This window comes from Chamaea fasciata, unplaced genomic scaffold, assembly GCF_029207755.1.
Source record: "Chamaea fasciata isolate MVZ Bird 193981 ecotype frontalis unplaced genomic scaffold, bChaFas1.0.hap1 SCAF_2, whole genome shotgun sequence".
NCBI classification, from domain to species: domain Eukaryota; kingdom Metazoa; phylum Chordata; class Aves; order Passeriformes; family Sylviidae; genus Chamaea; species Chamaea fasciata.
Window position 1 is genome coordinate 80,872,849 of NW_027094087.1, and position 20,177 is coordinate 80,893,025.

Here is a 20,177-nt window from a genome sequence, read left to right on the forward strand (position 1 = left end):
ATGCATAAGAAATGCTGAAAACCTTCTTAGAAACAGTTATTGAAATTCAATTAAAAATGCCCACATTATGCTCTTTCTCAGAAGAGCCAGAAAAATCCATTTTTCCCAAGACTGACTGGGATGAGCTACATTTCTACTTGTAAGTTTATGGCTTGAACTGGTTATAGAACTTTCTGGTGGTAGTTGGATGTAAGGAACATACTTAACTCATGGTCTTGCTCCTGTTTTTCTTTCCACTGAAACCTATGGCACTATCAACCTCTAGAAGAAGAGTGGAAAGCTAGAGGTCCTTCTCATGTGCTTCTGAGCATGAAAGAAAAAAAAAAAAATAGCAGGTGAGATATTGACCCCAGTCAGTAAAGTAAAATCAATAGAATGAGTTTAGGGGTCCTTTTAACTGCAGATAAGTTGTTCCCTCTCTAAATTTTAAAGACAAGCAATTATTAAAAGCAAACCATTGTCCAAAAAAAAAAAAAAAAAAAAAAAAAAAAAAAAAAAAAGTGAAGGAAGGATAAATGTTAGGGGAGGAGAAACAAGACAACCTTCTAAAAGGTCAGCAAGAGTGGTAACAGGAAGAGAAAAAGTGAGTTAATGTTATGTTTGATTTTGTGTCAGTAGGCATGGAAGGAGTGTTGTATGATCTTTTCTATGACTGCAGAGAGAAAACCCCGTGAGAAGTGTGTGATATTTTCTGTGACTGTAGGGAGAAAACCCACTGAGAAGTGCTGCATAATCTTCTCTATGACCAAAGGGAGAAAACACAGTGATGAATATAAATGGAAGGAAGAAAAGAGTTCCAGGACACAAGCTCACAAAAAAATGCCAAGAGAGGGCAGTTTTCTTCCTAAAATATGGGCATGAATAAATATGAATCTTTTTACATGCATGTATATAAACTCCCCACATACATTATATTATATTTAATATATAATATACTATATATCATATATACACACACGCACGTGTGTGTGTGTATATATATATACACAATTAGTAAATAAACCCTGCCTCCTTGAAAAAGTAGCTTAGAATAGTAAATATAGATAAATTAGAGTTTGTTGTAGGAAATAGGAGACTGTAAGCCTTTAAGATATTGTCAGTGAATTTGAACTTCTTCTGGAATATGACAAGAATATTTGAAATCCTTCAAAATACTCCTACAATCAATATTATTGTCAAAAAGCTCCACTTCTGTGGAAATACTTCCACAACATGGTACAAACTTTGGCCAATATGCCATTTTTATCAGAACCAGTCCACTGGTTCCCCACCCCTTGTTTAGCCGCAATTGTGTTTTTAGGTTTCTTTGCTTTCACCTCTTATGAAAGAAAAACAAACAAACAAACAAACAAAACCACAAACCACCAAAAACAACAAAAAAGCCCCAAACTGTGGTAGCTGATTCTGGCTATATTAAAACCTATTGAGAGAAGAGCTGACCTTCTGCTGAACTCAGATAACAAGCAGCTCATGCCAGATAGCTCATGCCTTTTACAGAAAGGAGACAGACAGGGGTAGTTGCACTGGCAAATGCAATGACTCTTCTATCTTCTCTTCATGAAATGAGGACATAATCCGGTCCAGACTCCAGAGGCATCAGGAATATGCAGTATGGTAGTGACATTTAAAAAAAGGAATGAGGAAGACAATGAAATAAGTTTTAATTCACCAACTTGTATTTAGATGAACTATGCTGAACTCTTTCCTTCCACATTTTTTCCATTACATACATTGTCAGAATTATTTCCAGTAAATGAAGTCTACTGACATGGATATATCTAAGCCTACTTTTATTTCTCATGAAAGAAAGAATAGAGATTGTCTTTTAGTGGATGGGAAGGCAGTAGTCTCTGGGTCTTAAGTATAATAAACAAATAATCCTTCCTTCCCGATGTATTTTCAGAAACATCTAAGCATGAAATAACACTTTCCCCTATGTATGGAGGAGCTGCTGGAGTTTTGTGAAAAACACATGGCACTAGTGAGTGTCAGGTTAAATCTGATTTCTAGGCAGAAGAATTATCTATGAGGTACCTCATCTAGCAGCAGAGATGAGCCCAGATCTTTTGTCTATATAACATTCTTTCTTAGATTTTAGGAAAACAAGTCCACAAAAGCAGGTGCTGGTTGAACATCAAAAACACAATAAGTGACTGGGGTATACAAACACTTCTCTGGACCTGTACGGATTGTGCATAAAGAGTGACTTTTGGATAGGAAAAAAAACAAACAAACAAACAAAAAAAAAAAAACCCCAACAAAAAAATGGAACAGCAGGCTTAAGCACAAGCTCTGTGCTTTAGAGACAAGTTATATATCTATGGTGGAATATCAAACATATTTAGCATTAATTCACAATAAGAACTGTAGAAGATGCATCCATAGAACTAGAAGAATTTCTGAAAATTTTTTGGGGTCAGATATTTTTATCTCGCAAAAATATTTTAAGAGGAAATAAAATCAAATTAAGTATTTTCTCTGCAGTTATCCAATGCAATTTTGTGGAAAATTGAGAAGCTTTTTATATCAGTGAATATATTAGTGAAAAAATTCAAGAAATTCCCTGTATTTCTTAATTATGTTTTAGCTACTCAGTTAAAAATTAGTCATCTACTTAGCATTAACCCTGAATTTATTTAAAAATTCGGGTAGAGACATATATATATTTTTTATAATAACTTTTAAAAAATATTTCTGAGTTTGATAACATAAAGTATATAGAAAATTTAAGACTTCTTTTAATATATGAAGCACAGAACTTTCCTTATTATAAATTGGGTAATCTTTGCTGCAGCTTAAGGGAAATGTGACCTCATTTTTATTTATGATATGAAAAATCCCAGTATATTTGAGGAGCAGAGAGATTATTTAGAAGCTGAAGATGGGGTAAAAGTAAGTATGTAATAGTTAAATGGTTAATGGTCATATGGTTATATGGTTAATGTAATGTATTAACACAGTTGGGAGTTAAAATGGTACTGAATTAATGATTTATGACTCATATTATGATGAATATTGATATTTCTGTTAACACATGATTTCAATAGTTCCTTTTACTTATTTTGGTATACAGCTCTAATATAGAGTTTCTACAAAACTAATTTCAAATCAAAGGCACTTAGCTTTCTGGGTTTACATTTAGTCATGCCATTTGCTTGTCTTCTGAAACTATAATTTAGAATAAAAATAAATTTGTGTTTAACTCTTTAAGAGCCTTCTCTGCTGTATTATCATGTTTGAGCCACAGGACAAGAGGTCTAACTGTGTCTGGTTTCAGCACCTGAATTAGAAGATCTCTCTTTAGCAAGAGCTTGCTTGAGCCTGTTACTGGAACTAGAAAATTATAGTGATGTGGTATTGCAAAATAAGATGCAGGGGAGACACTGGAAAACTCCCAACTTTTAAAAATTTAAACTAGCGAGAACACACTTATATCCACTTGAACCTTCTCTTTCCAGAAGTAAACCAAGGAAGTTCGGGATCAAAAATCATCAAAATGGTACCTGTGAGCTGATTCATTAAGCTGCAAGCTGCTGTTCCTGCTCTCTCTGTGTCACAGTGACCTGAGAGGGAGTAAGTAGCACAGATTCCATAGTCCACTCCCTATTTGATATGAAACTTCCCCAAAACCCATTGGCATAGAAAGGTTCTACATTCGTTTCAAATACAGAGATGTAGACTGGGAGCACACCTAAGACCAAGTAATATTTTAGCATGAGACAGTACTAGAGCAGAGGTTTTTCCTTCAGTTGTAAAAAAGATGTGAAGAAAGAGAAGCAGTTAATTGGAGACCAGGAACATTTGCCTGTTCTGTAGAACAGAGCAGACAGATAGATAAATCACAGAGCTTGTACTTGTCTAAATTTTTTCATTTTTTTAATCCATTCCAACCAAGGAGGGGAGAAGAACCATGCCATAAGGAAAACACACACTTATTTTTAATTAATGAATGTTTTCATCATTAAAGTGTGCTAATCACCAAATAACCAGGGACATTATTTAAATAATTACTATAGAATTATGAAACAGAGGTCATTGAAAATGAACACTTAGCTTCTAAAATTAGTTCTACAGCATTTATGTTTCCTGCTTTAACAAAATGTATTTCTTGCATTTGGTTTTCACTATGCATTTACAGATATGGAGTGACGCCATTAATGCTTTATTTATGCTCAATTAAGTACATGCTAAGAAAGAAGAGATGCCACTCTGCCTTTACAAACGGTTAAAACAGAGAGGACTTTTGAGGAATTTAAAAAATTATTCAGTCACAATTTTATGCACGTCTGGTACATAGCGCAGAATTGAAACATTTTGCCTACAAAACAAAAGGCATTAATCAATGCAGCCTGTCCAGGTTTCCCGTTTCAGAGGCCTCATGGGATGGAAGCTGACATGTAATCAGTAGTTGTTTATTCTAAAGTTACCACCTAGATGTCTAAGGCTCTTTTAGGCTGGATGAGGAACTAAGTCCTCAAACAAAAGATGGCAATGCAACCACATTATTCTGAACCAAAAATAGCCAGACACATTAAATGTCACCAAAAAAAGGAGATTTGAAAGCTTGTGATGGAGTGCCTCTAAATTATAAAACAATAATACAGCTGGTAGTAGATTGCATTAAGTCTGAGACTGTACTTACCAGACTAAAGAAAAAAGACTTCTGACCATAAGGAATTTACATCTATGGAAGAGTTGCTGTCAGAGACTTAGCAAGAGATACAAAATCTTTTAAAAAGAATGCTGCTCACATTTTAAATAGACATGAAAATAGTCTATGTGAGGAATTGAATTGAGGGGAAGAAAGAAAAAAAAATAGTTAAAACTTAATGTTTGGGGTATTTTCCAACTTATAGACCAATTTTTACTTCAGCACAGCTTCAATGTGTTTTCCAAAGAAAAACACATCACCTGTTTCACAAAAATCTAGGTCTCCCAAGCCATACCAACAACAGTGAGCTACATTTTATGCTTTTAAGAGTGCCTGCATCACTGATAAGAGTCATTGAATAGAAATTCACCTTTCTTCATAATATATATTAAATATATATTTTTAATAGTTTTAAATCACTGATTGTAAGCTTTAATGCATAAGTAATCTTTCTGTGCAGGAAACTTAACCAACTTCAACTGCAAAATAAAAGAAATGTAGAGTTAGGTCTGAGCTAACATCAAGCTACTGTTGTCACCATATGTGTCCTACCTAAATACCAACTATTTCTCTTCCATAGCTCTTAACAGGTAGTATTGTAAGTATTTTTGTCATTTATACAAACACCTGCTGGATTTTTTACTCCCCTGTGGATGTTATGCTCAGATAGCCATAGAAAACTTGGCTTCAATATTTAAATATCAAATACTCTTTTTTTACTATTTGACACTAGTAGAATCACTTCTCTAGAAACAGAGGAGCTGGTTAAGACAGATACTGAAAACACTGGATTATGAGTCACACACCAGACATACATTAGGAGTTACTTATTCCAGTTTCTTTTCAAGCCAATGATTTTTATATTTATCGTGATTCAGCGTGTAGGCTTAGCAGTAATGTAAGTCAAGACCAGGTGTCTTCCCTCAATTAAAAAATGCCTATTTTTTATCTACATTTAAAAAATTTACAGCTAAGAAGTATATTTTCATATATATATATGTATATGTAAAGTACTATTGCTAAGCTGCACGCACTTGTTTGTTTGACTTTTTAATATTATTTTATTGTGGTGGAGTGGCACTGGACTCATTCATCTGCACTAAAATGAAGGTTGGCTATGGAAAATTCCCACAACTTGTGTATTTGACCTTCTGTCAAAGGGCTTCTAAAGAAAGAATCATGAAATCATTCACAATATGTTTTTTATATTTAGTTGGTTGATAAATATACAGAGGTGAACACTCCACATATTCTCACCTTCCAGCATTTTTCAATTACATTACTATGAAATAGATACATGATCTATAAAGAAAATAACAATAATTGGACAAGACAGAATAAACTCAAATATACTAATAAAATCTTCCAGCAATCCTTCAAAGATTCATAATATTACTTCCTTTTGTACACACGTATGCACGTGTATTTTCCCCCATTTCTAAACGTTTTCTGAACTCAAAGGGTATATAATTTTTCAAAGCATATTGGGGCTTTTCAGTAAAACTTGGGCAGCACATAAAGAAAACAATCAAAACTGCAGAAAAGAAATACCCTTTACTGAGCTAATTACTATGCTTTATACAAGCAAACGAGATCTGAAATTTTCTAATTACATAGTGAATATATGAATATTTCCTCTGGCATATGGGATTTAAGGAGTGAGTTTGAGAAGATATGAGGGGAAATGAGGACCTTGAGAGATTAAGAATGAAACCATCTTTATTCCATTACAACAATTTTTCAGCTGCTGTCTGATTAAAATGAAAGTGAATACTCAGGCTCCCTTTTTATTATTGTAATACTTGCTATGTCATTTATTAGAAAATCTTATCATGAAGGTCAGGACTTGGTGTGATGACTTACTAATTTACTAGTTAATTACTATTATTTATGGCTTTTTTTTCAGAATTTAAGCTAAGTCAAGTCAAACTTCATTAGTCAGCAAAAACCGCAATTTTTGTAGAAAGAAGTTGGAAGCAATTTAGTGTATAAAACAAAGTTATTTCTTAAAACTTCATGTAAGATGTTAAAATCACAAAACTCCAGAGTAAAATGAAAAAACTGGTTCAGAGCATAAGGAGAGAAAGGAATATGAGATATGTATGCTTATTTCTCCAGAGTGTGTAGAGTTTCATGGCAGCTTTTAGTTATTTGGTGGTGTTCACCTACCACATCTCAAGCATCCCATGGGATAGGGGGATTTGGGTGCTGGTTTACATTTGCAAGGAAAAGCAGGGCCTATTATTGGTCCTGGCTGAGCAGCAGGACCTGTTTAATTCCTTGACAGTCACAGGCAATGCTTGGGGGTAAGCCTCTTCTCCCAGGAAACCAGCGACAGGACACGGGGGCATAGCCTCCAGCTGTGCCAGGGAAGGCACAGGTTAAACATCAGGAAGAATTTCATCCCTGTTGTTAAACACTGGAATAGGCTGCTCAGGGAGGTGATGGAGTCACATTCCTAGAAATGTTCAACTGCACTTAAAGCACTTCAGGTTAGTTGGCCTGGTGGTGTGTGGTCTAAGCGTTAACTCAATGATTTTGGAGTCCTTTTCCAACATTAATTGTTCTTTGTGATTCTAGGTATGTTGTTTCCTGCCAATTGCTCTTCCTGACTCTTCCTTATGTTTCTATTGGCTCTGCAGGGTAAGACAAAACAACTTCACTTTTCCCTTTTCCTCTCTCCCACCAATAAACATAATTTCCTAGCAGAAAATTAGACCAAATATTTTTAGTTGTTTATTTACCATGTAGTAAATCATACACATACATGAACATATGTTAAAAAGAAAAGTGAGGCAACAATATGTTCTAAGGACTGATGAGAGTAATCATGATGCTTTTGCTCTTTCCTCATGAGATGATTAATTATACTTCCAATATACTCAGGTATAACAAGCAGAGCAACAGCAAGATATTGTCTCATGGCCTCCTGCATGACTTCATGAGTCTGCATTGACCTCATTTTCCAAAGTTGAAAGGGGTGTGAAAGAACAGGGAAAGAAGAGGAAATTGACTGTGCACATATATAAGCATGGCTTGCTTTTCTTCCTGTACAGCGATGTTTCTCAGCTCCAGCTCATGCCATGAAGCACTACGGAGTCTCCCATCTTGCTAGGCAGCTGAACACAAGGTACATTTCTCTATAGATAAAAATCTGTTACAGAACACCTGTATAGCTGGAGGTATTCATGCTGTTAGCATATTCCTTTGTGGGAAAAGCTGGATTTAAAACACAAGAGAATGCAACTTGCCAGACAGTCCAGATTCCTTAGACACTTAAAAAAACATTCTAAAAGAAAAACCTGTGTTCCAAAAATATGCAAAAGGAGGGTTGTTTGTTTGTTTGTTTGTTTGTTTCCTCTGGATTTATTACTTTTTTTAAGTAAACAGGGGAACCAACCTGAATCATCTGCTTTGCTAGCAAAGACTGGCTTTTCTCAAATTATATTGATGGAAGACTATTAAGAGTCTAATAGAACCCTATTGCTTTTATCCATTTCAAAAAAGAACAGAAAAGATAAAAGACCAGGCTTCATGTAGAGGTCAATTTCTTAATACATTATTTGATGTTTCATTTGCACTTCTATAGCTTGATTTTCTGGCAATCTGAACTCTAAAAGATATTTAACAGTGCATCTCCTACTTTTCTCAGTAAGGCAAGCATGTGTGCAGGGCAAGGCAGGCAAGTTGTTCTGAATGATTTCCCCTTTTTCACTAGCACCGTATCAATTGGACAGAGTAACTGATCTGTAGCAACTAATTTTGAAACTTAGGCCACTAAAGATTTGTTAAGCAATTTTATTCTAGGCAGAATGACCCTTTATCTAGTGTACTTTGTGTTTGGAAAGACTGTGGAACGTTAACTCTTGTAACATTCCATAAAATATTTCACAGTATAATAATAAAAATGTGCCTGCAAGAATAGGACAAACTAAAGAGATACTGAGCCAAAACAAATTTGCAAAACTATTTTACGTATCAAAAAGTAATAAGACTATGCAGTTCAGCTAATTTATTTGCTCTTTTCAATTGTGAGATTTTTATGCAGTGTTTTAAATCCTTCATGGAAGAGCATCCAAAAATTGTTTTTAAATGGCAATTTTAAATATCCCATCAAGGTAAAGTATTTATGGAACATCCATTATCCAAAATTCTATTGTCAGTTTGCAAGATTTCCTAAAGCATGCAGCCCAAGCAGTGACTCAAACACCCAGAACTTTCATGTGCATCTACACAGGGGTGCATATTACTTTTTCAGTTAAAATCCCTGAAATTATTTCCTTACTATTTTTCATATTTAAAAATGTCAAATAACAAGCATTGACCCTTTTCCAGGAAATATGCAGTTCGTCTTCAAAAAGCTTCACTGGTCCACACAATTTAAATGACAATAAAACTTATATTATTTTCACGTTTATGATTTGTGTTGACAAGCACTGCCTTTTTTCCTGAGTCAACTACCACTATACAGTTATTCTTTTCTACAACTTGCTATTTACTCAGGCAGCAAAAGTCACTTCATGATTTCCTTAGATCTATTATGCAGTAGTCTAGTTTGGGGGCTTTGGTGAAAAGTGTTTGGGTTTTTAAATTGAAATCACTCTTTAATGACCCCTCTTTTGAAAATAAATATTTGACAAGAATTTTTTTTTCACATTTATTTTCCTTCCTTCACAATACTACAGCTTTAGTATATATTGGCCAAATACTTTTCTGCTCCTCAGTTCTTTGGAGAAACTTGCAGCTTAGATAGAAGGACTACATAAACCAGCAAGGAAGTATGGGGTCACCCCAGCTGCGGCAAATGTTAAAGCAGTTGTGATCTCTTCAGCAGGAACCACTTGGAAGCACATGTACTGTACAGAAGAACATTTATTTCTCATAATCGATGCTGCTTCAGGCTCCTTTTAAGTCAATGTTACTTTATGTGACTGCTGCCTTGTGTCAAAATTTCCCTACTAGGTGTCATTATACCAAATCCATTTAGCATTCACAGAAACTGAACAGAGAACAGAACTAGAACAGAAATTGTTTTTCTGGGCAACTTCTGAAGTTTTCAGAATCATATTTGCTTAGTGGAACACAGGCATTTTGAGAATTTTAGTTAAAACAGCATTTGGCAGGGAACTATTTTTCAGGAAAAAAAAGAGTCTTGTCAGTAAACAAAAGTCCTCCTGAGTACTTGGGATGACTTTGTAAAAAGTTACCAGTTCAAGTCCATGGGCTGCCTGATCCACAGCAGAAATTTTTTAGTTCACATCAGTAGAACAAAAATTTCAGCTACGTCTCACTTTCCTAAATCAGAATTTACCCATGTCATTAAAGCCAGAATTTGTTTCTCTGTACTCCTTCCTTCTTCTGGTTTGGCACAGCTACTAATTTCATACAAGAAGAACAAGATGATTTGGAATGGTCCGGATGGATTTGCCAGGCATAAATCATGCAAATCTTATCTGATTGCCTTATGTCCTAAAATGACTACATCTGTGGACAAAGAAAGCACCAGGAATGTATTTTATATACTTCAGGCAGGCTTTTGACACTGGGACCCTGGGAACTGTTCAGGAGCCACCAGTGAACCCTGGAATAAAAGATGTCCATTGTCACCCAGGGCTGTTTCAGCAGGAGCACTGCCAAGAGCTCAGGGAAGGGCTTGTGGCCTCTGCCCAGCACACACTGCCAGACACATCTGAATGCTGTGGCTAGTTTAATGCCCTCCAGCATGGGAAAGATACCAATAACCTGAAATGAGTTCATCCTCACAACCCTCAGGACCTGAGGGTGTCCTGTAAGCACTGTCCCTGATTCTGAGGCAGTGAGGCTTGTCCAGCCTGGAGCAAAAACAACTTCAGGGCGACATCAGAGCCACCCCAGTGCCTACTGGGGGTGTAGAGGGATGTAGAGGGGCAGACGGGCTTTTCAAGAGCTTTGTGTGGCAGAGCAAGGTACATCAGGCATGAAGGGAAGTGAGGGGGATTCAGGCTGTGTACTGAAACCTTTCCCCATGAGGACAGGCAGGGAGTAGTCAGAGACAGATTTGCCCAGGTGTGGCAGGCTCCAGCCCTTGAAGGGCTCCGAGGCCCTCCTGGGCGAAGTCCCAAGAAACCTGGTCTGACCTCACAGCTGGCTCTTCTTGGAGCACGGGTGCATGAGGGACATCCTGATGTACCTTTCGGCCTAAAAACATGTGACTTTTTAATAATATAAAATTTTCCAGAAAAAGGGTTCTGATCAGATTTAGTAGTTAACCTTCCAGGTTGCCACAAAAAAAAGCTCATCTGATATCTGTGCTCCTACAAGATGACAGTGACTTTTAAAAGTTCTAAAGTACTGCTAGCAACATCTTGGCTATTCTACCAATGAATTATGAAAATTTCTTAATTAAAATATCACCAGGACAGACTCAGAGGATACACTGATATATGAAATATTCAGTATGTTATAATTTGATCACTTAATATTATTTAAGAGTCAAAATCATAAGCATGAGAGGCAAAAATTAACAAGGTTGATTCCATGCTGAGGCTAATTTCATGTAATGTGAGTAATTCATTTGATACTTATATGGATAAGAGAGTGGAAAGTTTTATAGGAAAGCTGGGATTAGAAACCAAATAATTGCTAGGACCTGCAGGATGGCTGGAAGGCAGCCAATTTACCTCCCAGTTCAGTTTCACCACGCATTGTTTATAATGGTCAGAAATTGCATTGTTCCTCCTGAAGACCTTTTGCTCTCTTAGCATCAAACGCACACCATGCCAAAAAAGGTTTCTTATTTGCCATCCATCCACCCATTGCTGTGCCAGCCCATTGCTGAAAAAACTCTTGTATTCATATCTTTGTCAAATTGTTACTTTTTCATAGGTTTTTAATCTTCCTTCATTTCCATTCATTTAGACACTGAAGAAATTAATGGAGCTTTTCATTAGTTCCAGGTTGTGGAACTTGGAGGACCACTGATAAAATGTCTTTACTTACTGAAACATTTCCCCACAAATTGCTGAAGAGTAGCACAGAGGTATGGCACTCTCTCCCTGAAAATATTTGCTCATACAAGGGTTTCTAGAGGCTTCTGCATGTCCTGTACAGCATGCCTTGCCTTCATAAGAGCACTTCCCTTAAACAAGCCTGAGGCAAAGCTCTTTCAACAAAAGGAAATAAAGCATTTCATGATAGAATAACTCTAAGGAAGATTCTCCAATATGAATCGAGTCTATTTTTAAATTACTAGAGAATCATTTTGCTGCCACTTTAAGTATGCTTTGTCTAAGATGTCAGAAGGAAATAAGAGCAGAGGCTGTTGTGTGGGAAAGTAATGGAAACAACCCAACAGCTCCCATCAAAGCTGTATTTTACAGCAAGACTTTTTACACTTGATATCTACAGGGTGGAGGTGCCCTAACTCTCTTTACTTACTTGGAAAATATTGGAGGATTCTGAAACCTTCTCAATGTCTCGAGGTAAAATTACATGATAATGAACTTCACCTAAAAAAGTCTAGGTTACCTGGATAAAAAAACCAACCAACCAACCAAAAACCAAACCAAACAAAAAACCCCAACAAAGCGACATAACAAACCAACCAACCAAACAAACAAACAAACAGAAAACAAACCAAACAAAGCAACAAAACAAATGAAACAAACAAAATTAAAAAAACCCCCACAAAAATAAACAAAGAAAAAAACACCAAAAACAAAAACAGAAAAACCAAAACCATCTGGCACCCTGTCTTGTTAACACATTAAAACTCAGACTGCATAGAAGCAATGAAAAATCAAATTTTTATCAGGTGTCAGGAGACAGAAGTTTGTTTTCTAATAGGCAGAATTTACCTCTAAGGAAAATCATTCAGAGACTGAGAAATGATCACTGGATGCAGGTTGTTTCATTTCTGTTTTAAAAGCCAAATCCTGGATGAAAGAGTCAGAAAGAAGGCACTCAAGAGGTTTCTCAAGACCAAAGAAGTTCTGAGAAGAGCCGAGACTGGTGCTCTGAACAGAGATGCTGCAGCTGACCTAGGGAAATAATTTTACTTGAAATTCATCATTGTAGACCTTGGAATAAAGACCTTTTAGAAGTTTGAATTCCTGAATGGAAAGTAAATAAGAATATATATATATATATATATATATATATATATATATATATATATATATATATATATTGCAGCTGCTTGGAAAAATTTGTCTACTTTTGGGTAATTTACATATTGCATAACCTTGCCAAGCTATTAAGCAGCAAGATAACTTCTAGATCATACATTATTTCCCTTCACTGCTTCAATGACAAATAAAGGAAGGTAAATCACCTTGCTTACCACATGCCTGAGGCAAAGCTTAATCTAAAATATTTCAAAGCTAATAGAACCTGAGTTAGCAGAGAAAAAATGTAGAATTTAACCTCAGTGGGAAAACAAGGTCTAATTCCTTCACACATACAGGACTGTGATTAGCTTTCTACACTTAAACAGGATTTGCAGTGTAACAGAGCTCCCCACATGCAGAGAATTTAATGCAAACATACACGCTTGCTGGCTCAAGGCCTACAACAGTCTTTTTCCCAATTCCTAAATTATGTCTTTGTCTAACTCTGCTCCTCAGGAGCCAGTAAGAAAATATTAAAGAGCTGTTAAAAAAAACCCCATCTTCAACTACTATTTAGACAGCTGATGTATACCTGAAAAGAAGTTTACAGGAAAGTTAAATGAAGTTGTACAATTAGCAAATTGGTTTTCCATTCATATATTACATGCATAAAGTGATTTTCTGAAGTGAAGTTGCAAACAAATTACTTGTCTCTAGTAGATTTTATCTAAGCATTTAAATTCATACTTTTAATTATTGTTTAATTCTCTTCTTGTTTAAGTTATATTTAAATTGTGTATTTGCTAAAATTGGACTTCTTCAATTTCTCCATTGGAAAAAGGTAAAAAAATTTTTGGCCATCCAGACAATACCTTATCCATCCAATAGTCCATTAATCTCTATCCGTCCAGTTCAGTGACAAGGATGTTGTGCTGGACCATGTCAATTGCATTATACAAGTCAAGGTACACTTAATTTGAACTTGCAGCTAAAAATAAGATTTCTTCCACTAAAACAAACAAACAAACAAACAAACCAAACTAAACCCCAACCCCCTCCCCAAAAAGTAGAAAACCCAAGTAAAAGCCCCAAAAACCCCTCCAACCTTTTCCTCAAAACTGAAGAAATAAGATCACTTTGCACATATGTTATATCAGTGTTTTCATGCCACTAAATAATGCAGTAATCAGTTAAGGATTACAAATAAAACATGAAGCTAGCTTTCATTCTGAATGAAGGCTCTCTCTCTCTCTCTCTCTTTGGCTAAATGCACACTCAGTCAACTGTAATTCCCAAATAAATCAGGAAGAATAAATGTTTACTAGACCACACAGTTGAAGCAAAGGAAGTGCTAGCCTTAAGCTTGGTAGACAAGACCCACAAAAAGAATTGTGGACACACTTTTCTAGGACACTAGCAGGCTTATTCTGCTTTAAAATTAATTCACATCAAATTTTCTAGCCTGTTAATACTGCAATCAGGTCCTACACATGGAAGGGACAGTAAAAGAACAACTAGGTTAAAAATGTCACCCAAACTTTTAGCTATGAATCAAACACAAGCTAAGTCCGAGTAGTTTTTATTTAATTCTAAACATTGAGTAAATAGAGATAAAATATATGGGTCAGCAACAGATATGAAAGAACACTGACCCTAGACTCTACAGACACTTCATGTTTCTGACAAATCTGAGTCGCTCTGTTGTTATTGATTAGCTGTTCACCAAGTCTCAGAACTCCCATTTCTGCTCTGCTTGTTTTGTTACACCCTTCCCTCCCCATTTGTAATTTCTGCTTTATTTTTTCTACAGTCCCAGTGTGATATGCCATGCTACCCTGTCTATTGACTTTTTGCATTTCTTATCAGCAAAATACAAGGTACTGTTTTACACCACCAGCTCCTTCAAGCTTTGAGTCTCAGCAGCAGAAAAGTGATGCTCTGCCTCCTTGCAGAACTGCAACTTTTCAGGGTGGGAGTTCCTTTATCAATCCATGAATTTTGAAGAACATTTGCAGTCTTCCCAGTTGCAGTAATTGTGTTACTCGAAGCAAGTTAGCATTTATGTCTAAAGTAAGCTCCTTTAAGAGGAAATTCAGCACATTCTAAGCATTTAAAATATTCTCCTAGAATTTTTACATCTAAAAGATTAGTTTGGTTTTTATCCTGAGTATTCAGCATAAAGTGTTTCAGTGTTTTCTATTTCCCAAATAGAAAAATAAACATAAGGATTTGCATGGATTTTGTGTGTGTGTGTGTGTTTGGTTTTTTTTAGCATAATGGTTTGTTTGCAAAGACAATATTATCCTTGATTTATATTTCCTCAGAATAAATCAGTACCCTATTGACTTTTAACTTTAACAAATTTCAGCCAAAGATGACATAACAAAGGGGCTTTGTAGAAAAAGCAGAAGTTCACAGCAATTTTTTTTTTTTCTTTTAGGGACAGCATTCAATTAAACATCTTGAATTTTATGGATACAACTGTACTGTAAACAGTTTTTCTCACCACTGATACTTTACATGACATTTGCATGAGAAGGACAGCAAAATAAGTTTAAGAGTTTACCTATGATACTGAGAGATTCTTCCAAAGCTTACATTCTTTCCTCCCTCTTCCTTTTAACTGATCAATATGCAAAATTTCTCTCTCTCTTTCTTCACACATATATATGTAAACACACATATATTTCTTACACCATTAATACCTCTATGATACATATGCCTTCCCAATAGATTCATTAGGATTTAGCCTGTGATCACTAATTTTCTTTCTGCTATTTGATATTCATTGCTCTCTAAATACAGATATTTTGCTGTTGGGATATCTTAGAAGAGGTTGAAAGAGGAACACGAGAAAAGAGCAGCTAAGACCAAATTTGAGTTACTGAAAGAAAGGGAGATTATGTTTTTTCTACTTATGCTGGGGTTAATAAAAAAAAAATCAACTCATGGAAGTCATAATTAAAAAGAAAACTTTTATTTTATCTTTTGAAATAACATTACAAAAGGAGTATCAGAATAAAATGTGCGAAATTACAGAATCATGATCATGAGTTTCACACTATTTCCTTTTATTTAAAGGCATCAACTATGAGACATACTTGAAGCAAGCTTCCTAGGACTGGCCAAAAAATATAATTCCCCTTGGAATATGCAAGATGCTTTGATTAAAAAAAGAAAAAAAAAAAGTTTTCAATTATTTCCAAACAAACTACAACTTTTGACCCCCAAAATTCATAGGTAAAAACATGATGTTAACTTGAATGATAAGTCATTGTTTTTGACTGTTTCTTCACTGACCTGAGATATTCCTCTGAAAGCTTCATTCTCACAGATATTCTTTCAGTAATTCCTTCAAGACATAAATTTCGAATAGAAGACGTGAGAATAAATTGGAATAATGTCACATAATTGCTCCAGGGCTTGGAACTGGCTTTTCTTCTTCTCTGCAAGTTGAATTTTGATGTCCTTTTTTCATCAGTTCAAGTCCATTACTGCAGGCAGAGCACGTCCTCCTTTGTATACATCCTCTAAGCATCTACGTATACCTGCTTTTCTCAGAAATATCTGCTTGAGATAAACTGGGTGGATGCTGATGGAGGGAAATAACTTGAGAAATAAAAATTTCTGCTTCAAAGTTTTCTCTCTTTTACTGAGCTTTATAAAGAACAGTTGTTGCCTCATGTTTTTTCTTTCGAACTGCTCAAGCAGCCAGTGACTCTCTAGTGGCAGCACGTGACTGTAGCTTACAGAAGAATGTCTGTTGGCAGATACAGAATCAGCACATGAAGAGTCCTGTAAATTAAAACAAATAACATTTTTTTTAGACAATAAAATCCCATCTTGTTACTTTTTAATTTTTTTTTTTCTATTTAATATTTACAAATTTATATAAAATATGCTGCTTGCCGGATACAGGCAGAACTTACTTCTGAAGCCAGGAGAAGTCTTCACCAGTAAGGAGCAGGATCGTGCGCTCTGCCTGGCTACTTCAGAGAACCCAGATGGGCAAAGAGCATCTCCAAGGTAGATGCTGAAAATGGATTTAAAGATGAAGCTGATGACTAATAATGAACCCTTAAAGAACTTCCAAGCAGCACAAGGGATTTGTGGTAAAGGCTTGTGCTGGTTTCAGCTGGGGTAGAATTAATTTTCTTCACAGTGGCTACTACAGGACAATGATTTTGTTTCGTGCTGAACAGAAAGTTGACAATAGAGAGATGTTTTTGTTATTACTGAGCAGGTTTTACACAGAGACAAGGCCTTTTCTGCTTTTGGTACTGTCATGCTGGTGAAGAACTTTAGAGTAGGTGAGAGGCTGGGAGGAGACACAGCTGGGACAGGTGACCCCAAGAGACCAAAGGGATATTCCAGACCTAATGACATCACTTTCAGTATATACAGTTTAGAGGGAAAAGGGGAAAGGGGAGAATGCTTGGAGTGATGGTGTTTTTCTCTTCCCAAATCATTGTTGCACCTGATGGGGCCCTGCTCTCCTGGAGATGGCTGAACACCTGCCTGCCCTTGAGAAGCAGTGGATAAAATCCTTGCTATGCTTTGATTGTGTTGACGGCTTTTGCTTTCCCTATTAAACAGTTTTTATCTCAACCCGTGAGTTTTCTAGCATTTACTCTTTCAGTTCTCTCCTTGATCCTGCTAGAGGAGGAATAAGGGAGCAGCTGCTTGAAGCTTGGCTGCTGGCTGAGGTGAAACGACAACAACGTATTAACATATGTTAACATATTCATCCACAATAAATAAAACCAAAAGGATTTACTTACAACCTACCACTTGAGATAGACTTTTATAATATACTCTGAATTTATATATTTTATTCATATTTACTATTTGTAATACATATAGCAGATGGTCACTGAAATGATTTCTTCTTTACGCTTTCTTGCATAAAATATTATGTTTCTCTCTCCCTCTGTGTCTTGTAGGAAGAGTGAATGAAAAGTTTTGGCCTAAGAACTGAATATCTCTCCAGAAGTACTTTGAGATAGCAAAGTAACATCACCCATTAAAAAGAGGTGGTACCACTAGTATCAGCAGTGAAATCATACTGCTGGATGAGTTTTTCTGAAACTATAATTTTTTTTCTTTTGCCCCAGACCTGCCTAGGCTCAGTTTTTAAGATTTAATTTTTTTTTTGTGGGTTTGTTTTGTTTTGTTGTTTTTTTGTTTTGTTTTGTTTTGTTTTTTGTTTTTGCTTTGTTGTTTGTTTTTTTTTTTTGTTCAAGTGACCCTCAAGTCTTCTTGGGGCAAAGTTATGTAATACTTGTTTTGATAAAACAATCTATTGCAAATTTCCTTCAACATTTTTTAGATAGCAAAATTTTCGAGCATGATAATATGATCCCCAGGCCCTTTTGCACTACTCAAATTATTGATGCCCATCAAACTTACTATCACTGAAGGCCTGTACCCAAGTACTTCAAATCAAGAGAGCTTGTATGTAACCCAATTTGGACTACCTACTGTAGCCTTTAAGGCAATCTCAGGACTTGCAAGGCAGCTAAGTGCAAGTCAGCCATGACTCGCTTCTTAAGACTCAGCACACACATTCTGGTTTGGTAACGTGAATAAAAGTGGGCATGATATCAAATATAGAACCTAATCAGCAATTCATGGTATCACTTGCATCAGTAAAATGTAGCTGAAGCAAGTAGGAATGTGAATATGTTCTCTATGCAAAGTCCTTACACCACTGCGTTGTGTTCTGAATCAACTGGTTAAGTTCAGTGAAAAACCTACTTCTTCCACCTCTTTAGCATGTGTAGGATTCTTACTTTCAACTCAGTAGAAATATGTTGAAGTAACAATATTCATAGAGCAGGAGGGATTTCATGCATGAATCTTGAAACAGTCACAACAGTGTGTTCTGGTCTCTTTTCCCCTCCATCTTTTTTTTTAATATAATTTTGATGGCATACATTTATGATAAAGACATATTATCTCAGCAGTCTATAGGTGAACTTTGAGCAATGAATTCTAGTACCATGGCTTGAAATCAGCCTCATGAGAAATCAAAGCAAGCGCTCACTCTCACGGTCACACAAGCAATACACTAGCTAAAAATAAGGATGAAAAGAAAGCTAATGTTTACCTAGACTACAAAAGTATGTGCTTAAGATGAAACATGCTTTGAAATAATTCCAAAAAGGCTAATAATAGCACTCTTCTTTTAAGATTCTGACATGCAATGTTTAATTATCCTATATAAAAATTCAGAGATACTTTAGCTAAAATATGTATGAAAATGCTCTTCCAAATTGAGTCACTTATCAGTACTTAGGGGCAGCACATCACAGGACCCATAAGTTTTGAATTTGTCTACCTGAATCATTTGTCTACCTGAAAAAGTATCTGGCTTCTTTTAAATATTACTGTACAAAGCAATTGGAAAATGTTCATTTCACTGGGACTTTCACATCTCTTACTCATTTTGTTAAAGCAGCATGGCCTGCCTCTAAATAAAATATTCTCCTCTAAGTCAGCCTAAGTGCTAAGTCAAGATTGCAACTTGGTTGAGCAATTCATACTATGTTACGCTCTGGGCCAGCAAAGCTCAAGAAAACTGTCCAAAGATCCGAGCTCAGGGGAGGGTTAGAAAGATAGTAAGAAGACCTAATAGAAAAAATCAAGAGCTCACTTGTTCTGACAAAGAGTTCAGGAGACAGACCAGTGAAACTAGAGGACTCCAGAACTTCTATGGTTATAGGAGGTAAACTTGTTCAATTTATTACCAGACCTCCATTACATGAGTCTAACATTATAAAAAACCATGTTTGGGGGTTTTTAATGTCCAAAAAAAGCACAAACAATAAAGGCCAAGGAAAGATGTGAAAACCCTTATAGATACACTAGATTGAAACAACAGGAATATGGATATTTCTTCCAATTTAGATATAATTTATTAAAGTATTAGCCCTTTAAATTTATATTAACAATTCTTTTTTATAATAGCCGGCCAAAAGAAACTGCAGATGCTTACTGTATAAGGTTGAAAGCCGTTTGCATTCAATTGAGAAAAGAAGTACTGCATATTTGAAACATAAATTGATATAAATAATGTGATTTCATTATGATAAATGTAATTTCATCAACCTTGAGATGATTTTTTTATTATCCAACTATTATTATGTAAGAAAGTAATTGTACTGTTGATGGTTTCCCCTTGTTAAATAACTTGCAGCTATTAAGACAAGAAACCTATGTGCCTTACTGGATAAATTTCCTTTTAGAATAGATAAATGTTTGGAAAAGGCATTCATACATTATATATCTCTCTGCTGTTTCTATATTACAATAATTTTACTTCTGTTTCCTCTTTTTTGGCTAAAATTGAATGGAATTTTAGCTATATGTTTTGAGCAATTAATTTGAATGATAAACCTAATTTCATAGTTGGAAAAGTCAGCTTTTACCTTTCCAAG

The 20,177-nt window shown here is 35.6% G+C and overlaps 1 protein-coding gene across 2 annotated transcripts in view; it reads right to left on the bottom strand.

The window, feature by feature from the left end:
* Positions 1 to 20,177, bottom strand: part of NALF1 (NALCN channel auxiliary factor 1) — a 443,602-nt gene that overhangs the window by 266,907 nt on the left and 156,518 nt on the right. The window contains exon 2 of one of the 2 annotated variants that reach the window (XM_066176438.1): positions 15,812 to 16,533. The exons of the other annotated variant lie outside the window; for it this stretch is intronic. Coding sequence (XP_066032535.1) covers positions 16,216 to 16,533 — 318 coding nt within the window. The 3' untranslated portion in view covers positions 15,812 to 16,215. Of the gene's footprint in view, positions 1 to 15,811; positions 16,534 to 20,177 lie in introns of those variants that run through there. 2 annotated transcript variants of the gene reach the window in all.